At 42.5% G+C, this 25253-nt stretch overlaps 4 protein-coding genes and 1 long non-coding RNA gene across 8 annotated transcripts in view; 1 reads left to right on the forward strand and 4 right to left on the reverse strand.

Annotated features, from left to right (window-relative positions):
• Positions 1 to 1218: 1218 nt before the first annotated feature.
• LOC146681602 (uncharacterized) lies at positions 1219 to 6911 on the reverse strand. Its single transcript, XR_014918207.1, has 3 exons — positions 6724 to 6911; positions 3685 to 3899; positions 1219 to 3606 (listed from the first exon to the last, which is right to left on the reverse strand). It is a non-coding gene; the product is annotated as an uncharacterized LOC146681602 (long non-coding RNA).
• A 1633-nt stretch (positions 6912 to 8544) lies between these two features.
• LOC146681603 (general transcription factor II-I repeat domain-containing protein 2A-like) lies at positions 8545 to 9249 on the reverse strand. Its single transcript, XM_085448786.1, has one exon. It carries the CDS (start codon positions 9247 to 9249, stop codon positions 8545 to 8547), a length of 705 nt encoding a protein of 234 aa, XP_085304912.1.
• Positions 9250 to 11559: 2310 nt separating this feature from the next.
• Positions 11560 to 13155, reverse strand: LOC146681604 (52 kDa repressor of the inhibitor of the protein kinase-like). The gene has a single exon (XM_085449211.1). It carries the CDS (start codon positions 13101 to 13103, stop codon positions 11952 to 11954), a length of 1152 nt encoding a protein of 383 aa, XP_085305337.1. The 5' UTR covers positions 13104 to 13155; the 3' UTR covers positions 11560 to 11951.
• A 2-nt stretch (positions 13156 to 13157) lies between these two features.
• Positions 13158 to 15518, reverse strand: LOC146681605 (zinc finger MYM-type protein 1-like; the record flags this gene model as incomplete). Its single annotated transcript, XM_085448787.1, has 2 exons — positions 15161 to 15518; positions 13158 to 14380 (listed from the first exon to the last, which is right to left on the reverse strand). Coding segments are annotated over exons 1-2 (1308 nt in total), but the record flags the coding sequence as incomplete, so codon positions are not given.
• Positions 15519 to 16214: 696 nt separating this feature from the next.
• The window catches only part of gckr (glucokinase (hexokinase 4) regulator), a 31778-nt gene continuing 22739 nt past the window's right edge, over positions 16215 to 25253 (forward strand). For 2 of the 4 annotated variants that reach the window (XM_085449830.1, XM_085449831.1), the window contains exons 1-13: positions 16215 to 16390; positions 19813 to 19962; positions 20047 to 20115; positions 20207 to 20275; positions 20505 to 20578; positions 20693 to 20759; positions 20833 to 20886; positions 21057 to 21151; positions 21251 to 21356; positions 21474 to 21592; positions 23909 to 24007; positions 24316 to 24413; positions 24553 to 24629. In XM_085449830.1, the coding sequence (XP_085305956.1) occupies positions 16340 to 16390; positions 19813 to 19962; positions 20047 to 20115; positions 20207 to 20275; positions 20505 to 20578; positions 20693 to 20759; positions 20833 to 20886; positions 21057 to 21151; positions 21251 to 21356; positions 21474 to 21592; positions 23909 to 24007; positions 24316 to 24413; positions 24553 to 24629 (1128 nt within the window). In that variant the 5' untranslated portion in view covers positions 16215 to 16339. The remainder of the gene's footprint in view (positions 16391 to 19812; positions 19963 to 20046; positions 20116 to 20206; positions 20276 to 20504; positions 20579 to 20692; positions 20760 to 20832; positions 20887 to 21056; positions 21152 to 21250; positions 21357 to 21473; positions 21593 to 23908; positions 24008 to 24315; positions 24414 to 24552; positions 24630 to 25253) is intronic. The other 2 variants (XR_014918283.1, XM_085449829.1) reach the window with 1 other exon arrangement.

A 25253-nucleotide genomic window follows, 5' to 3' on the forward strand; every position in this document is an offset into this window, starting at 1 on the left:
TGCCTACTGCAGTCAGACAGTGCACACAGACCTTGAGCTAACCCCTCTGTTTTGAATGCAGGGGTTAGCTCAGGTGAATTTACTATTTACGAGGTGCTTCTGTGAACAGGTTCGAAAACATGTCAGTTTTGAAAGCCAGAGTAAACATCCTGTAGTTGCTGAGAGACAATATGAGCAGACATAGAAGGAAATTGACTGTACTCAGCAGCTGAGGCAAGAAGAGAACAAGACACGTTGTGCTTGATTTCCTCAGACTGTAGGATGTACAAATTCAGACACTGTTATCAGCTGGTCAACGAGTCTGCTGCTGATTCATTCAGTGGGGACGCTGTGTTCAGTTTGTGAAAAATGCAGCACAGCTGCTTCTCTACTCTGCCACCACAGACACAAATGCAGACATTTACAGTTTAAGTGGCATGTTAGATTTGTGCCAATTCAAGACAGTAAAGAGAGACCTGGATAGACTAGAAGGCCGTTTTTGTCCTGCAAGAATAAGAAATGTAATAATGTCCTGTGCATTTCTGCCTCCTTCACCATCTGTTTCCAGCTCTGTGGGGAAAGATCATCATCAGTTAGGTTAATTAAAGAGTCAGCTCTGACTGACCACTGATCCTTGGGTTCCTACAAATTAAAATTGAGTTAGTTTTAGTTTAAGTGTGTGAAATAAAGCCTCTGACACTTCCCTGTTCCTTTAAGACTGTTTATCTGAGAAGTAAATTATCTATCTGGCAACCAAATTGAACTTCTACTATTCACAGAAATATGCAGCAGAACAAATCTATATTTTTTAACCTGATAGGGTGGCCCAAGGGAAAAATGAACTGGTGGCTCCTCATTAACTTCCTGTTCTCCCAACCCTGTTTGTAATGTGACCTCTGCCACATCCCACAGGTTTGCTGTGGTTATTTAATAGGAATATCCACGAGTAAAAGCAAAAATGGTAAATGGACTGGCGCTTATATAGCGCTTTTCTAATCTTCTGAGCACTCAAAGTGCTTTATACAACTTGTGCATTCACCCAAGCACATTTGTCTAAGTGCTTTTTTTTTTTTAAGCTAACATTCACACATTCATACTCCGATGCATTGGAGAGCGTCTTGCCCAAGGATATTTGGCATGCAGACTAGGGGAAGCCAGGAATCGAACCACCAACCTTTCGATCAGTAGATGACCTGCTCTACCGCCTGAGCTACAGCCACCCTACAAAAGGATGAGAGTCTTGAACAAGGACTGAAGCAGGACATATTTTTTTTAGCATATTTGTAATGCTACACTGTCTGATGCTTAGATGGCTCTGTGGTGTAGTGGTTTACACTACGTCATTCACACGAAAGAAATCCAGTTTTAGTCTGGGAAACATAACCCTAGCATTATTGGTCACAACCTGGTATACTCCCGATGGTGGTCCCAAGCCTGGGAAAATGGGAGGACAGCACCATTAAATCTGTGCAAAATCAAACATGTGGATTCCTCTGCTGTGATGACCTCTTGGGAAATAACAGAACAGCCAAAAGTACCTCACACTGTTAGATGTTCAAACAAAAATACGGCCAAAGTTTAAAATGGTAAATGTTTTTTTTTTTTTTGTGACAAGCTCATGGCTTCCTTCTTAAAGTCATCTGCTAGGCACAGCACACCAGGAAGTACAGCTAGTAAGTGATCACAAAATGAGTTGCAATGGCTGCTCTTTGGCACGCATCTGGAAGTTGGACAGTGAAAGTAAATAGGGTTTAAGAGAGGGAAATCCTAAAGACACAGGAATCAAAATGAGTCTAGTCAAGACTTCTAAGAATTGCCTTTTCCAAATTATCCGTACCATTCTTAATCCACAGGGTTTAATAGGATGTTGCTCCCCCTTTGCAGTTATAACAGCTTCAATCCTTCGGAGAAGGCTTAAGTCAGTGTTTATGGGAACCATTGACCATTCGTTCAGAAGTACATTTAAGAGGTCAGGAAGTCCTGACTCTGGTGCCAGTTTAGCTCAGTTGGTGAGCAGGCAACCACATACCAGCCTGTGTTCAAGTCTGACATCGCTTCAGGATACCTACACCAGGATTTGCCGGACTAGAGCAGCGCAGATACTGAAGGACCCGTCCCATCCTGGCAAACTGTTCCAACTTCTGCAATCCGGTAGAAGGTTCCGCATCATCCTGGCAAGAACAGAGAGACCCAAGAGGAGCTTCTATCCCCAAGCCACCCGGGCCCTAAACCAACTCCCCCCAATGTTTTCTGTTGGGTTGAGGTTAGGACTCTGTGCAGGCCAGCCAAGTTCTTCCACGCCAAACTCACTCATCCATGTCTTTCTGGACTTTGCTTTGTGTGCTGGTGTGCAGTTGTGCTTGAACAGGAAGGGAGTCAAACTTTTCCGACAAAATTGGGATCATGAAATTGTCCAAAATGTCTTGGTATGCTGAAGCATTAAGAGTTCCTTTCACTGGAACAAGGAGCTGAGCCCAGCTCCTGAAAACAAAACAGTCCATCACCATTATATCCCCTCCATTAAACTTTGCACTTGGCGCACTGCAGTCAGACAGATACCGTTCTGACAACCGTCAAACCCAGATTATTCTTCTCTCCAGAGAAGAAGTCTTCACTCCTAGCTAAATGCAAAACTAGTTAATTTCTTAAGAGACTTTTACATTCATTAATCATCAGAGATCAGATCCTCAGAAAGCATGTACTGTAAAACTTGCATGTTTCAACCTTACCACAATGCTCACAGTTCATTGTATATTTAATTTCTTTATGATAGCAATGAATAAAAACTCCTAAAGTTCTAAATAGCTTGCTTAAAAATGCTAAAGGAACCCTTTTTAGTCAGAGTATAGCATCAAGCTAGTTAAACTTCTGGGATATTGAACTGGTTATTTAGGGACCAGTGGGGATTGTTAATCAGTTTCAGTTGCTTTGATGTTAATGAAATGAACCACAGGGGCACTAGAGGGATAACAATGAGACGACCTCTAAAACAGGAATGGTTTTGCAGCTGGAGACCACTGACATTTTCTCTCTCATCTTTTCTGACTATTTTTTTTTTCACTAGTTTTGCATTTTGATAGGGTCAGTGTCCCTACTGGTAGCATGAGGCGATACCTGGATCCTACAGAAGTTGCACACGCAGTCCAATTCCTCCAGGATTGCACATTAATACATGCCATTGCCAGAAGGGTTGCTGTTTCTCCCAGCACAGTCTCGAGAGCATTTTGGAGACTCAAGAAGACAGACAGTTCCTCCAGGAGAGCTGGACAGGACCAGAGAAGGTACTTAACCCAACAACAGGACCGATATTTGCCCCTTTGTGAAGGAGGGACAGGATGAGCACTGTTAGAGCTACAAAATGACCTCCAGCAGGTCACTGGTGTAAATGTCTCTGACCAAACAATCATAAACAGACTTCATGAAGGTGGCCTAACGGCCCAATGTCCTCTAGTGGACCCTGGTCGCTGCCCAGCACCATGGAGGATGACTGACATTTGCTACAGAATACCAGAATTAGCAGATTGCCCCCAAACAGTCCCGGGAGGTTGGATTTACTTTACCCGGTAAAGTAAATGAGTTGGGTATCTTTGTTGGCCTTCAGGAAACATGACCTGGAGGCTCTGAACACTAGAATGAGAGGAGACAAGTTTTAGTGACCGAATCTGTAAATCCTGGTGAGTATGAACCATAAAGAAACATTCTTACTTTGGCAGGTGGAGGAATGGCAAGGAAGGGGTGAGTGGTCCGAGTGAGCAGTTTTGGTCTCCAGGAGATGGTGGTCCGATTGAGTACTGTGACAGGAGGGCAGGCAGGTGGGTGAATCCGAGAGGTGTTGTGACGCAAAGAGCTGCCAAGCACAAACCAGCTTCAGGATGAAAGCGTGTATTGCCAGGAGATGGAGGTGGCAGACAACAGGATAGCTGATGGAAGAAAAAGCACAGGTTGGATATAATCCTCTTACAAACAAAATCTCTTTCAGTGACCCACTATGGTGACCAGCACTAACTGTGCTTAGCTGAATACTTGGTGAAGAGGAGTGATGAGCACTGGTCTTAAGTACTGGCAGCTCAATTGCCAGCAGGTGTGGAGACATGCAGGAAAGCAGCGACTGCTCCCAGGGGTGGAACTGTGACTCAGTGGAAAAACCCCAGCACTCACCCAGACCACGACAATTGTAGGGTCTACCTTATAATATAAAACGCCTTGAGGCAACTGTTGTTGTGATTTGGTGCTGTATAAATAAACTGAATTGAAATTGGTGCCCTGTGCTTTTCACACTTGAGTTAAAGTTCATCCTGAGCACTTGTGACTGATGTGACACGGTCTGGAGAAGCTGTTGAGATGCTGCTTGTAACATTGTTCAGCATGACCGGTTTGGTGGTAGGTCAGTAATGGTCTGGGGAGGCATATCCTTGGAGAGACACACAGACCTTTACAAGCTAAGCTACAACACCCTGAGAGCCATTAGGTATAATAGGTATAAAAATGCTTGGACCAATTGTCAAACCCTACACTGGTGAAGGGGGTCCTGAGTTCCTCCTGATGTTCAGCAAAGCCTGCTCTCATGTGGCACGAATATGCAGGCAGTTTATGGAGAATGAAGGAATTGATACCATTGACTGTTCTTAATGCTCATCTGACCTAAATCCTTTTTTTTTTTTTTTTTTGTGTCCCGTTTGGATCTTTAGCCATCAGAATTGTTGTCTTAAGGCCAAGAAAGATGCCAAGCGGATTTATTTTACCAAGTGGATCATCATGGCCTTGCCATATTGGTCCATTTGACCCTTTATTATAATTATGAATTTATTTTATTTTCAGTTGCTACAAACAGGACAGACATGACTGGGGGATAGGACAGGGAGAAAGAATGAAAGAAAGAGAGGGAGAGAAAGAAAACCGAAGGGGAGAAGAGATGGTGAGAAGGGGGGGAAGAAAGAAAAAAAACAAACAAAAAAAACCCAAAACACCTGGGTCACCTGTATGGAGAAAAAAAACAGAAGAGAAAGCAAACAACAAAGAGCAACATAATAAAAAAAACAGCACCATCACAATAAACTAGCTAGCAGTAGATATCAGTAGATACTAAATAATAAACTATATTGTGCAGCACGCAAGATAGACAGTGCACAATGTGCTTTGGGGCAGCAGCCAAGAAAGCTGTAGTCCGCGTCTGTAAATACCCGTGTGTACACCTGTGTGCATACCTGTGTGGATCAGCATGCTTGCATTCCAAAGGTTTCTCCATGTAACGATCTGCTAGGGAGTGTGGGGAGCCACAGCCCTGTCCTCCAGGGTATGAAGCAGGTATGGAGGAGATCAAAACTCCAGACATCCAGAGGCCCCCAGAACACAAGAGACCAAGGAAGACCAACAGAGGGGCAGCCGCGCCACTGTCTCAGTAAGAGCTGAGGAGAGTCCCAGATGAGGGCTCACTCAGCAGCCGCGGAGCAGAAGCCAGGGGGAGTTGCAGTGACGCGCCCGTGAGCTCCGCCGGCAGCCAGCTGTGCCTGAGTGACCGAGCCCCAGGCCGAGAGGCCGGGGGCACCCCACCTCCGAAGTGGCCCGAGCGAGCCCCAGGCTCCAGGCCCCGATAAGCGGCCGCCAAGGAGTGAGCCGGTGTGTACCCGGACGCCCATCCCCAGACACAAAGAACCACCAACGCACCGATACCTGAGGGAGTCCGCCACTGGCAGGGGAAGTGGTGGTAGGGGGAGATAGGCCTCCAAACCTTGGAGGGCCTGAGATGTCCCCAGAGAGGTGGCGCCTGACACCCAACCTGACATATAGACACAGACATACAGGCACACACAGATACAAACATCCATTCCCACCCTCATGCTCTCATATGCACTTACTCCACACTCAACCAACGTGGAGACAGACATGAAGAGACGCTGTACACACGATCACACTCCCCAAGCGTACTCTACGAACCGGGTCTAGGTACCCTTGCCCCTGGAGGGGGGAACTGCACCCAGACCCAGGTGGTGTTACCCTTTTCCCTGCGGTGGGGAGAGGCAGACCGCCCCGACTCCTCAGCAGCAGGGAGGCCCCACACCCCAGACCGCAGTCGGACGGCCAACTCCTCCTCCTAGCCCCCCCGCTCCAGCAGGTCGCAGAGAATGGGGGTGGGAGAAGACTCCAAACCTCCCTCCACCCGCTCATTGTAGTGTTGATGCATGTGTGTTCTAAGGTGCATTTAAAACCCAGGAGGGCATGGAGCTACCTGCCAGAGAGCAGCAGGTAAGCGCATGGTCTCTCCTGCTAGCCCTCAATGTCTCCAGCATGATTTTTTCCCATTTAGAGCTGATGTATTTTCGAAGTGTAAGTTTTTGAGCAGTGTAGAAAGTCAGAGTTAAGAGAATTGCATCACTATTTTTACACCGTTTGCTGAGAACATTTTGAGTTTTTATTTCACGTTTCCTTTGCAATCCAGTCTGAATCCAGCCCTCTGCTGGGATCAGAGTACTCCTAATATTTTGGATCAAAGTAACTGTAGCGAACCCCCCCCGAATGAAGGATGACACTTTACTGATGACGTTTTGAAGGTTTAATGGCAGTAAACCATCAATCTCACCGTAAGAGCTGGTGATGTATACATAGAAACAGCGTGTAAGCAAAATAATCCACACTCTTACAATCGTAAACCTTATAACATGAAGTTCGTTTCAACGTAACATTTAACAAATGTAGCGACTGTCACAAAAACATCTAAACGTCTCCTTATTTACATCATAACCATACCTTGTGCCTCTATCAAGGGGGCTGCTAATGACAAAAGAAATCACCATAGGCTCCGTTAGGCCATCACTTTTCTAAACTCCCGCGACTGCTGCTGAAAACCGCGCCAAAAACAGTTTTACAGGAAATCGTCCCATCAAAATAAAAGCTTCTACACACGGACAGGAAGTTGGTAGTAGAAAACAGGAATGAGTGCCAAAATAAGGTGCAAGGAAACGCATTCAGGGTTATTTACAGTAACCCTTATCCGATTTAAATTATTTAAACAACAGAAACTGGAGGATTGATTGAGATAACTAGATTAAATTACCTGATTGTATCAAATCACGTAATCCTGTTTTTCCTTTGAACAGCTGAGCTCTGCTGTTTGTAGCTGTGGTTTTACCCCTCAATATCCTGAGTTGGTGCAGCCAACAAACTATGGTGGAGACATGTCCTGGTTGTGACTTCCCACAGAGTCCCACGCACAGCTCTGGTGTTGGACTGAGTCATATTTGATTGAGTCAAACTGTGCTTCAGATGTCTGGTGTGAGAATGAGAAGTACAAATGCATCACTACAAAGTCACAGGCCTTCACTGAAAATTCTAATTCATTTCATGTGGGAGAGAGAGAGAAAAGAGGCGACACGATTTATGAAGTGCGAGGAGAAATAACATTAGTCTTTTCTTTGTTGATGGAACATGATGTGAAAAATGTCCTCTCTGCAGTGTCGCTGACAGCAATTAGCCGGCAGCCACGAGAGACTGGTGGGAGTTTGGAGGAGTGATGAAATATATTAGACTCCACAATCTGCTGTGGTGTAAATATTTTCACTGCTGAGAATCAGTTGGGTCTTTTGGTACGTTGTAGGGTTGAAAAGCATGTTGGATAATGATGGAAGAAGAGGTTCTTATTTAAACTGCGCCAGCACTCTCGGAGCTGAGATCAAAGACTTTCTAATGCTGAGCTTTCAGTTTGATCTCCATGTTAACTGCTACTGTGGCAGCATGATTTAAAACCAGGGATCGGAAATGTTTGATCGTTGGTTCCGTTAAAGAGAGACGGCTACACTTTATTTTCAGGAATGACATTTGCCAGATAAACACACAGGTGCTCATAGTGGTGATTGTGTGTGTGTTTGTGTTTCCCTTTTCCCGGTCTCAAAGGTCAAGTAGGTGAACTTTGCTACTACAGACAGAGCGGTGCCCTTTGTGGTTTTTATTCTGAGATGCTGTAAACAAACAGACAGGCTGGAGCGTTTGTTAGGACTGTAGCTGCCTCCACGCACGAAGCGATTCGTTCCTCACGTATCGTTTTGAAGCTGACGGCGGACTTTCCAAGCTGCTGTTGCCTGGGTGACCCTCTATTACAGGGGTATTAAACTAAAATTTGAGGAGGTCCAGTTGGAGAAAATCTTCTCAAGCAGAGGTCCGGGACATCATAATGTCTAACTTACGTTATGATTGTGATAGAGAAGCAACCTTTTTTTTTTTTTTTTAATTTATATCTGAACGTATGAACAATAGACTGTCAAATCAATGAAAATACAAGTTAAAACATTTCAACAAAATTTATTGTTAACACTGAAACACACAGTAGGCCTACATTAGAAATAGGGCTGCTGTTTAAAATGAATTAGAGAAAATAAATAAAATGGCTAAATTGTGCATCTTAAAACAAAGTGCTTAATTTCAGAAAAAAAAAGTTTCCCTTTTTCTTTACATTTTACATCTCGACTAAACAGTCTCAATACATTTTCAACAGATAACATCAAAACATTTTAACAATTTTACAGTTTCTCTTTCTTTCACCCCCTTATATTCCACGTCCCAACTTTCTGTTGTTCAGTGAGAGAACTGAGCTTTAGTTCGCTCTACTAGGATTTTAAATCTGGGCTGGAATGGTGTCAGGGCCATTCTCATACACATGTGTAAGTGCTCATTGGTGATCCTGGAACGATATTTAGTTTTTATTATGTTCATTGTGGAGAAAGCTGCCTCACAGCTGTATGTGGAGCCAAACATGGTCAAGATGTACAGGGCTACTTTCCTCAGATTTGGGAAAGCTGTCTCAGAGACCAATTGGGGCCAGAAAGTGGCAGGTTCAGTTCTTCCAAACTGCTCTTTCAGGGCCACATCTGCTTGGAGATCAATTAGTTGCATTTGAAGAGGCCCAGCATTTGCCCACTTGAAGTGCTGTGTGACTTCCTTTGAGAACCCTCTGACATCAGTGATGGCAAATGGGTTCTTTATGAACATGGTGAGCTGCTGTCCAAAGCTGAAGCTATCAAAACGTTTGCTGAAGTTTTCAATCAGCTTATCAACAAAGTCAACAAAAGAGGACACATCTCTCTGTCCCTGAACCTGTTCCTTCACTGTTGGGAAGTGTGCATAGTCTCCTTGCAGGTCTTCTTTGAACACTTCAAGTTTCCTCTGAAAGCAGCGGACAGCTGTCATCAGTTCACAAATTGAATTGTCCTTGCCCTGCAGCTTCAAATTCAGTTCATTCAGGTGTGAAGTGATATCAACCAAAAAGGCCACAATATCCATGTTTTTCCCATCATTTAAAAAGAGAGAAAAGTTTGTTGCTTTTTGACTTTCCAGCTCTTCCAAGAAAGCTGCTACTTCACTTCTGATGGACCAAAATCGCTCCAATGCCCTGCCTTTGCTAAGCCATCTCACATTGTTGTGAAGCAGAAGATCATCAGCGTGTGCATCAACTTCTCTGAGAAATTCCCTGAGCATGCGATGCTGACAAGAAGAAGATGCCCTGAGAAAATTTATCATTTTCATCATTGTTTTCATCACCTCAGCATACTCGTCTGACAGGGTGGAGCATAACACTGACTGATGAATAATGCAATGATAAGAGATTAGCTCGGGATTGTCCTCTTTCATTCTTGCTACAGCTCCTTTCTCTCTCCCCATCATAGCAGGGGCTCCATCTGTGGTTATTGAAACCACTTGGTTTGGCTCTATTCCTCGCTTTGTTAACATTTCCTTAATGGCCAGGTAAATATCCTCTCCTCTTGTAGTGCTGTGAAGGGAAGTTACACCTAGCAGGTCTTCACAGAACTCTTTCTTATCATTGTTGAAGAACCTTACATAAACTAACAGCTGAGCATTGTCAGACACATCAGTGGACTCATCTACAGCCAAGCCTACACGTGGTGTCTTATGAATAGCTTCTTCCAGCTGGGACAGCACATCCTGAGCTAATAATTCACTTCTCTTTGTGGCTGTTGATGCTGACATAGGTATTTGCTTTATTTTGTCATGAAGCTCTTCTTTTTGTTTACCCTCAAGTAATGTTTCTGCTACTGCACTCATGCACTCTTTGACAACACCTGCAAAGGGCTTTTTGTGTTGACCTAAAATCCAAGCAACTCTGAGGGAACATTCATGAGCACGTTGTTGGGCGGTGAAAGAACTGGTTAAGATCCTTGTGGACTGATCATATTGGGCTCTGAGACTGCTAATTTTCTGGGACCTGAGTTCAGACTTGGGTGGGTATGATTGTTCAAAAGCTTTGTGCTTTGTCTCATAGTGGCGTTTGACATTGCCACTTTTAATCAGTGCCACGGTTTCTGAACATATGAGACACACTGGTTTGCTGCTTGCGGCCGGAAGAATGAACATATATGCGTCAGTCCATTCAGTCTTGAAAGTTCTATTTTCGGTGTCTACTTTTCTCTTTTTTGAAAGCGCCATAGTTGTTTTACCTCTTGTGACTCCCGCTCACGTCTTGTCTCACTGTATCGTTAATCGTCTCGCTTGTCATTCACCTCTCACCATGTCTTTCCTCTGTCTGTTAGTGATGGGTCGTTCGCGAACGAAATGGCTCTTAGAGCCGACTCTTTGACGTGAACGACGCGAGCCGGCTCCTTATCGCGAGCCGTCACGTGGTTTTTTTTTTTTTTCTTTCTCTCAGCCTCTCTCTCGCACTTTTTTTCCGCTTCACTCTGCACGCGAGCCTTGTGCTTTACGCTGGGCAGAGGGGGGAGGGGCGGTAGTTACACTCAGTAGCACAGGAACAGAGCCAGAGAGAGAGAAAGAGAGGCAGGGACAACAACATTAGAAAGGTATAGTAATCATCCACAACTATTTTCGGTTGCAGATGATAAAGGATTGAGAAAGTTTATTCATGCAGGTCCATATGACAGAGAATATGCATGTTCTTTTAGTTTTCATATTATAATTTATATTTAATTGTGTTGTGGTTTGCAGTGTTTTGTGTTCTTTTCACTTTAAATTTGTGAAAGGAAAAAGCTGAAAATGTAAATAGTTAAAACTTGAAATGTGAATAGTTGATTTTTGTATTAGATGATTTATTTATTACATTTTATGTGGAGTGAATAAATAAAAGTATATTTACGGTGGCCCCTAGAGACAAAGCACATACAAACTTCAAATCACGTACGAACTCTGAAGCATGTACAAACTCCAAAACACGTAAAAACACGTACAAACTCCAAAACACGTAAAAACTCCAAAACACGTAAAAACACGTACAAACTCCGAAGCACGTAAAAACTCAGAAGCATATAAAAACTCAGAAGCACATAAAAACTCAAAACACGTACAAAAGAACAACAGAAGTGCTCCAGGATGCTGGGCGCAGTGTTGAGCCTTTGTTATCTTGTGGCTACACAAGCCAGCAAGTACCAATGACCGGATTTGGTGTGTGGTAATAACAGGTAAATGAACTTTTTTAAAAATTATTTGAATATATATATGAGTGCCTGCAGGGCCGTTGCTAGCCATTTGGGTGCCCTAAGCACAAATGCTTTATGGTGCCCCCCCCCCCCCCCCCCGCCACTGAAAAAAAAAACAAAAGAACATTAATACTTTTGAATTTCTCAGTGGAATTTGTTTAATTAAATAACAACAAACATGACAGTTAAACAAATAAATAAGGTTAAAGGAGGTTAAAAATACTGTTACAAATAAATACTGAAACAAAAATTGAACATTGGAACAAGAACAAAGAGCCTGGCAATAATGTGTAATTTTTTTTATAAAAAAATAATATATATAATATAATAGTATTATTATTAATATATTTACAAATAGTTTCACAATAGAATTTAAATAAGAAACTTAAATAAGAAAAATAAGAATTTGAACACAAAAGCCACATTCCTTAAGTAACTATGTTAAACATTTTTACAATTCGTTGTCAGAGTATGCCCTAGACTCTAGGGCATACTCTGACAACCAGAAAATGCAGGCGTGGTGTGCCTCTCTAGGGCCTAGAGAGGCACACGCCTGCATTTTCTGGTTGCAAAATCAGCTATAAGGTCATCATATGATAGCTTCTGAGCCACGTCACCATTGATGCTGATAACAGCCAGACCACTTAAACGTTCCTGCCCCATTGATGAACGCAGGTACGTTTTAATGAGTTTGAGCTTTGAAAAGCTTCGCTCAGCAGAGGCAACTGTGACAGGCAGGGTCAGTGCAATACGCAGAGCAATCCACAGATTGGGATATACCTCTTGAAGCTGATTGTCATGTAAAAATGACAGCATTTCCAAAGCAGACGTCTGTGGTGGCAGCTGAGGAAGGTTGATGATTTCCTGCATCATCTCAGGTCCATCAATGTCAGCTACTCCCTTATCTGTCAGTGTCTTCTGTACTTCAGTGCAGTGTTTTTTTAAATCCTCCTTGGACATCCCATTCACTTTGCTGAAATCAAGCAGCACTCCATATTTCTCCTTCACTTGATTCATGGTCTCAAACCTCTCCTGTAGGGAGATTAAAGCAGAGTCCACAACACAATTGAAAAATGTGACCTCAAGCTTTTTAAGGGCATCATGGAGGGGCTCATCAACAGCTTCATATGCAAACTGCCTTTTTGTGCTCCTGAGCCTTTTCTCCTTCAACTGTGGTTCTATGTTCAGGGCCTCACAGAGTTCTTTGGCAGCTGACACAGCCTCATCAAACCCAGACTGTCTGTATTTAGAGAGGTTACTTTTGGCAGTGTCAATGAGCCTGACAGCAACATCGAGCTGCATGGAGCTGGACTGTAGTAACTTGTTCACCTGGTTTGTGATTGTAAGAAGTTCACACCACACGATGGAGCAAATCAAAAATCGAAATGAGGCTACTTCCTCAGCAAGCACTTGAGCCTCCACCTTTGCGACTGCATCACTTACAGCTTCTCTGGCCTCCAGGAGAGCATCCCTCACTTCTTTTGTCTGACTCCGGACAGCAGTTACACTTTGAAGCCTGCTTTCCCATCTAACGTCACTCCAAGATTTAAGTGTCAATTTCACATGTTTTGTTAAAATGGCCCATCGCTGGGTGGCACTGGAAAAGAAATTGAACAACTTCTGCAAATACCCAAAGTAGCCAGTTGCATCTGGAGAGGACTTGGCAGCATCAGCTATGACCAGATTCATCGTGTGAGCTCCACAAGGCACAAACAATGCTCTCGGGTTTAATTGTAGCAGTCTGGCCTGAATACCTTGCTTCTTCCCCTTCATGTTGGCCCCATTGTCATAGGCCTGTCCTCGACAGTTTTCAAATGGAATGCCAAGCTCCTTCAACTTGTCAAGGACAACATTGGACAGGTTAAGGCCAGTTGTTTGCTCCACATTTATATAGCCAAGAAAGTATTCTTTAATATCTGGTTGTGCTTGGAAACAAACAATGCGTACTATGACTGACATTTGTTCAGTGTGACTCACATCTGGAGTACAGTCAAGAATGATGGAGAAGTATTTTGCCAACTGGATTTGCTTCACAATGGCGCGGAATGTTTCTGAAGAGATAATCTGAATTAGTTCGTTCTGTGTCTCAGGGCTGAGGTAATGTGTGTGGGAACCTTCATCTTTTATGTTGGCCAAGTGATTTGCCATTACAAGGTCATATGTTGCCATAAGCTCTACTTCCTTCAAGAAGTTGCCATTGTCCGGCTCATAAAGACAGTCAGAAGAGCCCCTAAAAGACAAATTTCTGGAAGCCAGTGAGAGAGTTATTGAGAGTAATCGTTTGAGAATCTCTCGCCACTTTTTCCTTTCTGCCTCTAGTAAGGTCAACTCCTGTTGATCTATTGCCATGCTTTTCTTTAGCCGTGTGTCCAGTTCTCTCCACTTAAGCATGCACTGTATGTGGTCTTGGCTACACTCATGACCCCTCAAACGGATGTTGATGTTCGACCAGTCACTGAAGCCCTCTGTACTCAGCTTTATATCCTTCACACTGAAAAGCTTACATGCAAAGCAGAACACAGCATTGTTCTGCGGTGAGTACACTAACCAGCTCCGGTGAACCTTTTCTCCATTGGGAAGAATTTTGAACTTAAGGCTAGTGTGAAATGCTCTTCCATCAGGCCCCTTTGGAAAATTAAAATCAGAGCTGACATTAAAAGGACCTCTCCGCACAATTTCAACACGATCAGCATCTACAATGTGAGCTGGCCAAAGAGCAGGATCGGTTGAAGGGGGCACACATGTCTCCACAGTGTCACTTTCTGATAGTCTCTCAGTGACAGGACTCTCAGTGGTACTTGTGTATGGAACTGTACCTGAACTGGTGGTTGATGGTTCTTGTTCTTCTTGGCTAGGGATTGTTGCAGGGTCTACAATGGCTGGTGGTTGATGTCCAGGGATGGCACTACTACTGGATGGTTCATCCTGTCCTTGAGATCCTCCTTGAACATATTTAAGCATTGACCCTGCATACAAGAGAAAATATTCAGGGATTTTACAGAAATACAATTTTGAATCTACAGTAGGCCTACGAAAGATTGCATTATAAGACTAATAAATTAAGTAAGTCACTGGTACATTTAAAAATTACTAACTATATTTTACATGTATAGATTTTCATAATGGCAAATGGCAATATAAACATGCTGTACATAATTTGATATAAATGCGCAAGTAGGAAATCTATATTACTGGAAGATATAGGTTTCATATTACAGTTTCACCAACAGATGTCGCCCTTGATCTATGAACCTAAAGAAAGACGAGAACTATTTATGTGTTCAGACGTCAATGGCATAAATAAGATATGCGTCTTTATAGATATCCTGAAATGCAGCAACATACAAAGTAATCTTGTCTAATCTGATAATAATACTTGACTGCATCACTGACCTATCCCAAAGTTAAGGTTAATCAGTAGCATGCATGACGTTAGCCAGCTAGCAACCTGAGGAGGGAAATGCTAGTCTCACGAATCACGATAACGTTAGCAATCGTGAGTCACGATTGCTAACGTTATCTGAAAACCGTCAATTGAGTGACCATGATGAGTTGCTTTTAGTAGTCCATTCTATATTCATATCCACAACGTAAACAAACTACCCAACATCAATCATTTGCAACATTTGTTAACACAGTATGAACACTGCTAACAGGAGCTATCACAGAGTTGACGGACATGAGCGTGCAAGCAAGGGCTACAATAATGAACTTTTTTTATTATTATTATTTAAACATTGCCTTACCGGCAAGCGACGCCTGAGTTTCATCACGCTTCCTCTTCTTCTTTCTTTTCTCCGCTCCTGACTCCTGTTGCCGTTTCGAGGCCATGTTCAAACAGGTGTTTACCAATTATAGAACAGACCACTGGGAGTGGGGGGGCACCAGGAGGAGACTGGAGACAGGGCACAAAGCAGATTCACCCCTTTTCTCGGGAAAATTGTTTTATGTTGCTTTTGTATTGTTTAACCATATTAATGCATATGATATTTATAGTATTAATATGGTTTACTTTTTTTTTTTACGACCCTGATTTTTTTGGTGCCCTACCGGCCATTTGGTGCCCTACGCAGTGTGCGTTATGTGCGTTTGCGGAGCTACGGCACTGAGTGCCTGTGTATAAATACACAAACAATACACACATGCTTTCAATTGTGTAATTTAAGTGATCTAGTAGCTCTGCTTTGGAAGTTCAGTTCATGCTAGAAATGTGTTTTGGAGTTTGTACGTGTTTTGTCTCTAGGGGCCACCGCATATATTTATATATAAACATATATAAATAAAACCACTTGTTTTTACGTTAGTAATTCCTTTTGTGCATAATTTTATATTATTGTTAATAATAAATTAATTAAAGCAACAAAACAACCTGAAGAGCCGGTTCGGAGCCGAAAGAGCCGGCTCTTTTTAGTGAGCCGAACCGAAAGAGCCGGTTCTCTAAAAAGAGCCGGAAATCCCATCACTACTGTCTGTCTGTGTCTGCACTCAGAGTTGCGATCGCCTTGAATGCGCAGATGTGATTGGCTAAGTAGTGTCACGTGGGTGGCTTAACTCGCACACAATTGGTTTGTATGTTCCCTGGTCTAATACAATGTAAGGTTACCGCTTAAAATTGAATCGCCCCGTCAAAATTAAATATAATTTAATATTTTGTTAACTATAGGTCCGGGTCCATATAGGATGGCGACTGGGTCCGGACTCGGACCCCGGTCCGCCTGTTAGTGACCCCTGCTCTATTATATTTACTACCAGGTCATGTGTCAATCAACGGCATTCTTCATTCTCATTCGTTGTCACTTTTCAGTTGCCGGCCTGGAAGTTGAGCAAAGTTAAATCGGGTCCCGCCCACTTCCCCCTTTCGCTCGCAGTTTCTGTTTTCTCTGCAAATCGTTACCAGTGACCATTTTTGCCAGATAAAGTGGACAATGGCAGGATTAGACTGGACTTATGGTGTTTCCACTTTACGTCAATGGGAAGTAAGTTTATAGAAATCGGCGGACTATTTAGGGAAGTGATTTCTTTTCCTGCAAAGAGTTAGATGAGAAGGTTAACACCGCTTTTGACAGTAAATATAGTGGTAAATATTTTGTATAGCTACAGACAGGATTTGGTTTGATACATTATTGTGAAAAAGTCTTGATTAGGGTTGCTAACTTTTAAACTATCAAATAATGGAGACTCTGGCGTGCACAGCCAGCTGGGCATAGTGTAAATATGCACTGTGTGTTCATATTCTTACAGTAAAAATACAGTAAAACTTTGGCATTCGGTTAATCAATACCTCATCTAAATCAATAAAGAAAAATGCAGTAAATGATGACAGAAATCACAAACAAGCAAAAAATAAAAAAAATATTCAAATCAAATACTGCAAATACAGGCATCAATTAGCCAGGTTTCTATGCTACGGAGACCAAACGGAGTCGTAATTTTACGAATCACGCATTACTCCTCATACATGTTGTTCGTCAGGGACCGTCGCTAACTGGGCACAAACACTATAAAACACTCGCCTGATACAATTGCAGTCAAATCAGATTTAATATTCGTAAGGTCAATATATTATATTTTGCTCATTATACGGGATGTTCCGGCTAAAACGGGACAGTTGGCAACTATAATCGTGATCCACATCTCATTTCTTTATGCAGTGCTGTAAAAAAGTTTTTCTTTTTTGTCCATATTTGTTACACTTAGTTCAGATCATCAAACAAATTTCAATATCAGACAACAGGGTTGTGGCCAAGCAACTCACAGTTGTTCTAGATGAACATAACATTCTTGATAAATTTCAATCTGGCTTTCGTAAGGCTCACTCTACCGAAACTGCACTTCTTAGAGTGTCTAATGGTATTTTGATGAATTGTGATGCTGGAGAGTGCACTGTTTTGATGTTGCTGGATCTGACCTCTGCTTTTGACACTGTTTATCATCTTATTTTGTTAGATAGATTAAACCACTGGGTGGGTGTATCGGGTACCGCATTGGAATGGTTTAAATCCTATTTGTCAAATCGATCTTTCTCTGTGGCTACCTCTAAGTTCAGATCCTCCGTCAGCTCTCTTGCCTATGGGGTGCCTCAGGGCTCTGTCTTGGGACCGTTATTGTTTTTGTTGTATTTACTCCCTCTTCTGCAACTTCTTAGCTCTTTCTCTGATATTTCATATAATTGTTATGCAGATGATATTCAGCTATATATCTCTTTTAGGCCACCTGATGTTTCTAAGCTCCAAATCTTGCAGTCCTGCTTAGATTCCGTTAGAGAGTGGATGGCTGGTAATTACCTTCAACTAAATGCTGATAAAACGGAAGTCATTGTCTTTGGTCCTGAGAAATTTGTTCCCCACGTGGTTAATAATATAGGCCCTTTTGCTTTTTATATTAAATCCTCCATTAGGAACCTTGGTGTTACATTTGATCCAGCTCTGACGCTGGACACACACGTTAAATCTTTGGTTCGCTCTTGTTTTTACCATTTAAGAAATATCGCTAAGCTGAGTCCCATTGTGTCACGTTCCGAATTGGAAATGATTATTCATGTTTTTGTTTCATCTCGCTTAGACTATTGTAATTCCTTGTTTACTTGCTTAAGCAATGCCTCCCTGGAACGACTGCAGGGTGTTCAAAGTGCTGCTGCTAGGCTTCTGATAAAGCATCACAAATACTCCCATGCCACTCTCCTGCTGATTCAGCTGCATTGGCTCCCTGTCAAGTTCAGGGTCCATTTTAAGATCATAATCATGACCTATAGGGCCCTGCACGGTGTAGCTCCAACTTACATAAGTGATCTTCTTCTTCCTTATCACCCCAGCAGGTCCCTGAGGTCTTGTGACCAGGGGTTGCTTGTTGTCCAGCATACAAGGTTAAAAACAAAAGGTGACAGAGCGTTTGTATCAGCGGCTCCCAGACTCTGGAACTCGCTCCCTTTGAGTTTGAGATCTGTGGACTTAATGTCTGTTTTCTGCCTTTGTAAAGCACTTTGTGATTTTATCTTGAAAGGTGCTATATCAGGGGTAGTGCCATTTAAAATTTCCTCAGAGGTCAGTGTGCCATATGATTGCATTAGCAATAAATTTAATAACGCTCTATATGAACAGTTACACACTATCTATAGAACCACTTTATAGAATTATATTTGTTTGCAGATGTTGGCAGCTATCAGCAAATAGTTATCAGCTATTTTGAAACAAAAAAAGACTTTTTATCCATAACATCAAATGAACTGTACAACAGAAAATACAAATGCTATTTATGGCCTCCTCACAACAATGATAAGAAAAATAAACTAAGCCAATATGGCATGTTTGTTAATACAGAGACACACATGTTATGTGATCTCTGGTCTCCCACTCAGAGACCCAGGTCTCCGAGTGTCCAGCATTCAGACGGCTACCTGAGGACTCATGTGAGAGAAAATCTGCTCACACAGATATTTAGAGCCAAATACTGTCAATAAGGCCTCTGCAGTGTTCTGAAGACAGTTAAACTTGTCAGGTGTAGTGATGTCCAGCAGGTGAAAATGCAAGCTCCATGAACACACACAGCTGTGGATTACAGCTGCTTCGATGTCACATTAACTGGCATTAACTCAGCCAGTTAATGCGAGACAAATCTAGCTGCTCATTAAAGATTTCTGGTTTGTTCAGAAAATAAAACATTGGTCCATACACCTGAAAGTCCCAAAAATGCATTGTGTCTCGAGCCTACGGATGTATCCGTGTATTTCCGTGGTGCTGACACTGTGCTGTACAGTATTTATTCTAGCTAAGGTAACCAACCTTACGTTTTCCCCATTTGGCTCATCCTTGCTTCATGTTAGCTACTTTATGCTAGCTAAAGTAGTTGACTGCTGGATCTTACTTGCTTCATTCATTTTATGCTAGCTCAGGTAAACGTAGTTTGCTTCATGCCATCTATTTATTCTAGGTACGTAATAAACCGTATAAAAGATGGACCTAACTACTTGGCCACCTTTTTTAAAGTTATAACAGTTATAAAAGTCCTGTTTTGAAGCTTAGTGCTGAGAACTTTTACCGCCGCCATCTTGCTGTTTGAAAACTGGATGTGACCAGCATGAGGCAGAAGTGATTGTGAAACTGCTAACAACTTATTAATCACAGGTCTTTAGTCAATGAGGATACCGTGACACTGAGACTGACCGGCATGTATAAAATGAACATGTTTTATACACCATGAGGTGAAATGATTGATTTGAACTCATAAACTCACCAGGAAGGTCAAGGCAGAGGGCCATTTTTCTCATTGTTATATAAGCCTGAGGTCAGTCACAGCGATCGGGCTTTGATGGTCCTTCAAAATGATGCAATTGTTTTCATGTTGGATTCACTTTTCAAAGATAGAAGTCAGTTAGTCGTCAGTCTAATTTGTTGTTTCTTAGTCCGCAGATTATGAGCCTTCACTTCCTGTTTCAGAGAAGTCTAACCCCCTGACATGTGACATCGACCGAGCTTCGGCCTATAGCATTGTGAAGATGTTACAAGTTTGTGATTCCCAGATGTTCCAGAAAGAGGCAGGAACGACCTACCAGGTATATCAGTACTAGCCTTCATGATGGGAAAATGTATTCTCAAAATTTCCTTTTGAGAATTTCTTTCTTTAAATCTCATTTCAGAGGCTTTTGAGTGACCAAGTGTTGAAAACCTTAATGGAGGTTGCTAAAAGGGTCGAGGTCATAATAAAGGTGCCTTTTTTTTCTCCTCCCTCAATATTTGGATCTGTATTTGCGTCGGTCAGTCGGGCATAGGCTATTGTGCCTTCTGTGTCTTTAACAGGATCCTCAGGAGAGCTGTGTTGTGATGAGCGGTTGTGGCACTTCTGGTCGGCTGGCTTTCCTGATCTCGGTAAAAGTTGTCCTGAAATACTCTCTGCGCTGTTCAGGCTTCTGGAAAGCGTATCAGTTACTTTCATAATGGAAAATCAAGTGCACAGTGAGCCAGAGCAGAACGAAACAGACCCTGCCAGTAATATGAGGAAAATGGCTCTTAATGAAATTATGTGATCAGATCTCTCTTGCTCATGGAAAAAAAATGCTTCCTGTATTGTGTGTTTATTGTCTGTTTGTGTTGTTAGTCAGGCTTCAACAAAGCACTGAGTCAGCTGAACCAAAGTGAAGTGTATTCATACATCATTGCAGGAGGAGACAGGTGAGTTGGGGTTGTGTAAACAGAATATAACCAGCAGCAATTTTTTTGCTCGATTAAAATCCTGTAATTAACCTGACATATGCACACATACATGTTCTGGTATCATGTCCTCAGAGCTCTGCTTTCCTCTCAAGAGGCTCCTGAAGACGACCCCAGACTGGGCGTGCTCAGTCTGAAGAAGGTCTGGGACATCCTGGAGTGTGTGTCTTGTGTTTTGTGAGAGCATTTTGACCACAGCATGTTGTTCTCTGCAGGTGTGTGAGGGAAAGAAGCGAGTCTTGTTCATTGGCATTTCCTGTGGACTGTCTGTAAGTCAGCCTCAGCTCTGAGGTCAGAGTTTGAATAGTGTATAGCAAATAAGGTTTACCTTGCTCATACCTGAGAAACAATTCAATCTGCAGGTAACTCGAGATCAACCTTTTGAGTTTTGGCGTTCACAACTCTTAACTTCTCGTGTGTGCGATTTCTGCCCCCATAGGCTCCATTTGTGGCAGGGCAGCTGGATTTCTGCTTGCAGCACCCTGAAGTCTACACACCTGTGCTGGTTGGCTTCAACCCTGCACATCAGGCCAGGTACAGGACTTTAAATATTTGCAATGAATGTATGATATGTGATAAGTTGTGAATAAATATCCATTTTGTCTTTGAAACAAACTGTCTTTATGTATGTAGAGATGAGCCCATACAAGACTGCACCTTCACGTTTCACAGTGTGGTACAAAGGATGCAAGAACTTGCAAAAAGCCAGAAGGCCTTCCTCATTAACCCAGCAGTTGGGGTACTTGTACCTTTTGAACTTGATGCCCTACACATTACGGTCGATGTGCATTTATATTCAAAAAAGTAAGTGAGCGGTGTGTTTATGATTGGCTGGTGACTGTGTGTGTCTGTTCAGCCCGAAGCCATCAGTGGGTCCTCCAGGATGAAGGGAGGCAGTGCAACTAAGATTCTCCTGGAAGTTGCCTTCTCTGCTGCTCATGCTGCCACTTCCTCCAACACACCTATCACACATAAGTAAGCTGGAAGACATATGTCATGTGTCATATGCCATGTAATGTCATGAACATGCTAACTCTTGGCATGTTGCTGTTGCAAGTGTGCCACAAGATTAGCTAAAGGGACAGAAAACTTACAAACATACAGTGCAGCACTTCAGAGTCACACTGCTAGTGACCAATGATTTATGTAAATTTGACAAGCTGAACACATTCTGTACTGCACTGGAAGCACGGCACGGAGGAGATTGATTGACAATGGTCTACAGCCAATCAGGACGCAGAACACAACGTGCTGTCAAAAAACCCCAAAAAGCAGCATGCAAAATTGCCCCCAAAAAATCTGCGAGACAGCGAGGCTGCGAAAAGTGAACTGCGTTACAGCGAGGGACCACTGTATACCTACTTCAAAGTGGCCTACAAGTAAGGATTTAGATGATGGTGCCACTGGTTCATATATTACCAGTTACATATTAAAGCCTTCCTTAGGCCTGGGGGATGAACTGCCGTGTTTCTCATCTGCTAGAAATTCCTCAGTCTGTGTCATTTGTTTGACAGTTTATGTTTATGGAAGTTTCCTGTGTTGCAAAGAAATTCTACTAAGTGAAACAATAGATTTCGATCAAATACACAGACCACATAAATAACCACATAAATAACCACATAAATAACACAAGCTTTAAGTGAGCACACATTTTGGACTAGGCCTAGTCCATCTAGTGCAGCGTTTCAGAACCGCACCACCAAACAAAAATGTCACAAAAAGCATATTGATAATTTTTCCCCTCACACCAGGCATAGCGGAATTGGCTCAGTTTGTCCCCAGTATACCTTTTTTGCTTTCTTCTGATCAGCACTCATGCTAGGGCCTTCATCTGGGTCGGAGTTTTCTCCAGGACCCAGGTCAGACTGGCTACTTTTTCTTTTCAAATATTTATCTATTGCTATTATGCGCTGCATTGTCTCACTATTATGTAATTTCTTCTTCATCTTCTTCTATTTTACTGGCAGTTGGCAACCCATTCAATTAGAGCAGGTAGTTGTACTGCCCTCTAGTGGAGGAGAATGTAATTGTTCTGCCCGTTATTCACGCCAGTCGCTTAGAGTAGCGGTCCCCAACCCCCAGGCAGAGACTGGTCCGTGAGTCGTTTGGTACCGGGCCGTCTGATACCAGGCTGTGAGAGTCGAGACTCGGGTGTGAAATTTATGGTTTTCAGGGTTTTTATAGGTTTTTATCATTTTTGATTGATTGATACTGATTGGAAGACTATACAAGAACAGCTGAACCAAAATAGTTTCATGTGTATTTAAGAAAATAATAAAAAGACAGAATGTACAGTTACTTCTGGGTCTCCATAATAACCCAACTTTACTCACAATAACTCACATTGTGTGCTTGTCAGTTGCATGTATCAATTTAGTATCTGCTCATGTTCTCATAACCCACAGAAAATTTACTGAAATGTCCTTGAAGCTGACATCACCAGCAAGTTGAGATTAAGCAGAAAAGTATGGGCTCAAAATGTGGTCATAAATATTTTGTACTTGTAAATCGGTTTTGTATGTGTAAAAAAAATTTGTGTGTGTATAAAAAAGATTTGTATGTGTAAAAAAACTTGTGTGTACATAAAAAAGATTTGTGTGTGGACTTAGCTAAAAAAAACCCTGCAAATTACAAGTACAAATTTTGACCCTATTTTTCTTCCTTTCATCTTATTGGTCAATGTCATGTCAATCACAAATGTAACAATCCAATCAGAGAACAGATGGGTTTGGCTGTCGGAGGGGCGCTTTTTTTGAAAAATCTTTTTTACGCGCGCACACATACAAATCCTGATTTACAAGTACAAAATATTTATGGCCTGTATTTATATAGCACTTTTACTAGTCCCTAAGGACCCCAAAGCGCTTTACATATCCAGTCATCCACCCATTCATTCACACACTGGTGATGGCAAGCTACATTGTAGCCACAGCCACCCTGGGGCGCACTGACAGAGGCGAGGCTGCCGGACACTGGCGCCACCGGGCCCTCTGACCACCACCAGTAGGCAACGGGTGAAGTGTCTTGCCCAAGGACACAACGACCGAGACTGTCCGAGCCCGGGCTCGAACCGGCAACCTTCCGATTACAAGGCGAACTCCCAACTCTTGAGCCACGATGACCACATTTTGAGCCTATAGAAAAGCTGTTATGTGTATTGGAGGACACCACAGCGTATTTTATTGGGTTTTGCTGACCTCTAGAGGTCATTACAGAAAAGAGAATCTGTTTGGCATGATGATAGACACAAAAATCTGCACTCTGTGCTTTGTTTTTGTGTCTGTTCAATAGTGGTGTTCTGCAGCACATGATGGAATATGAGAGAACTCTGGCTGTCACGTACTCTCAGCCTGATGGCATCACTACTCTGGTGGAGGCAGCGGGAGAAAGGTAGAACATCTCATCCGACATCTTTAACTGACGCCTCGAAACTCACTGAAAAAGAAAACGAAGTATGTTGATTTATAGCAGCACACTGGTTCTAGCAGTTAGTGCAGGTTACAACTGAATTAGTTAATGAATCAGCACAAAAAGCATAGAAGCAAAAATGACTACAGATACTTAACATGTTGCCATACTCACAGCTTCCTTTGGCAATCTGTTTGCTGTGAGTAGAGAAAGCTTCTGAACTTCCCCCCGTGACATTTTTCATGTCGGGTCGGCAGTTTCAGTCTGATGTGCGTCTGGCTGTGTTTCAGTTTGCGGTGCAGCAGGCACGTGTATTACCTGGGCTGGGGTTCGCTGGCTTTGCTGGGCCTCATTGATGCCAGTGAGTGTAGCCCCACATTTGGTGCAGGTAAGCGCAGTGCGATGTCCTCATTAGGAGCCAAACTACACTGCCATAAAGAAAATGTCTTTTCTTTTTGTTTCGCATCACAACTAGTGATGGAAACTCTGTGTGTGTGTGTGTGTGTGTGTGTGTGTGTGGGGCACAGACTATGAAGACGTTCGAGGCTTCATCAGAGGAGGATACAGAGAGCTGAATAACAATGACGGTCCCTTAACTTCACTGGTGTGTGAAAGAAAACAATGTAATAACATCTATTTAGACAAAAGATAAACGATTAAGTAATTACTGCATCAAATCTTTCATTTCACACAATGCTCAATCAATTCACAGTGAAGTGCACAGATTCTTCTTCTACAGAAATCCTGCCACTACCAGCTGACTGCAAGCATGGAGATTTCTATTCTAACATGTCTGTGGGTTTGAAACAAGGCCACACAAAGTAATAACATGTCTGAAATCCTGTAAAATCCAATTAACATTAACATCCAGGTCTTGTTGTGTACCTTGCAATGACACATCTGTCTCTGCAGAGCAGAGACTAGAGCAGGATTAGAGTAAAATACACACTGCTGTATCTGCTCAATGTTCCTTAATCTTTTTTTTTAAATTATACCGCTTGTTGGTGTTAATTAGATTTTCATATCAGTGTCGGTAGGACTTACAGGGCACTCTATCAGTCATTTAGACATAAAATTACATGTTTGCTCCAGCATTCACCTGTTTCAGGGTAGGGATTATATGAATGGGCTAATATGAATGTTGAACAGAGAACCACATCTAGGTCCCCAGTTAGGAAACATAAAGAATTCATTCTACACAGATTAGCTGACTAAAATACAACCACTT

Source organism: Copadichromis virginalis, linkage group LG23 (genome assembly GCF_057382275.1).
Source record: "Copadichromis virginalis isolate Kocher_CV1m ecotype Utaka linkage group LG23, C_Virginalis_male_GT1.1, whole genome shotgun sequence".
NCBI lineage: Eukaryota > Metazoa > Chordata > Actinopteri > Cichliformes > Cichlidae > Copadichromis > Copadichromis virginalis.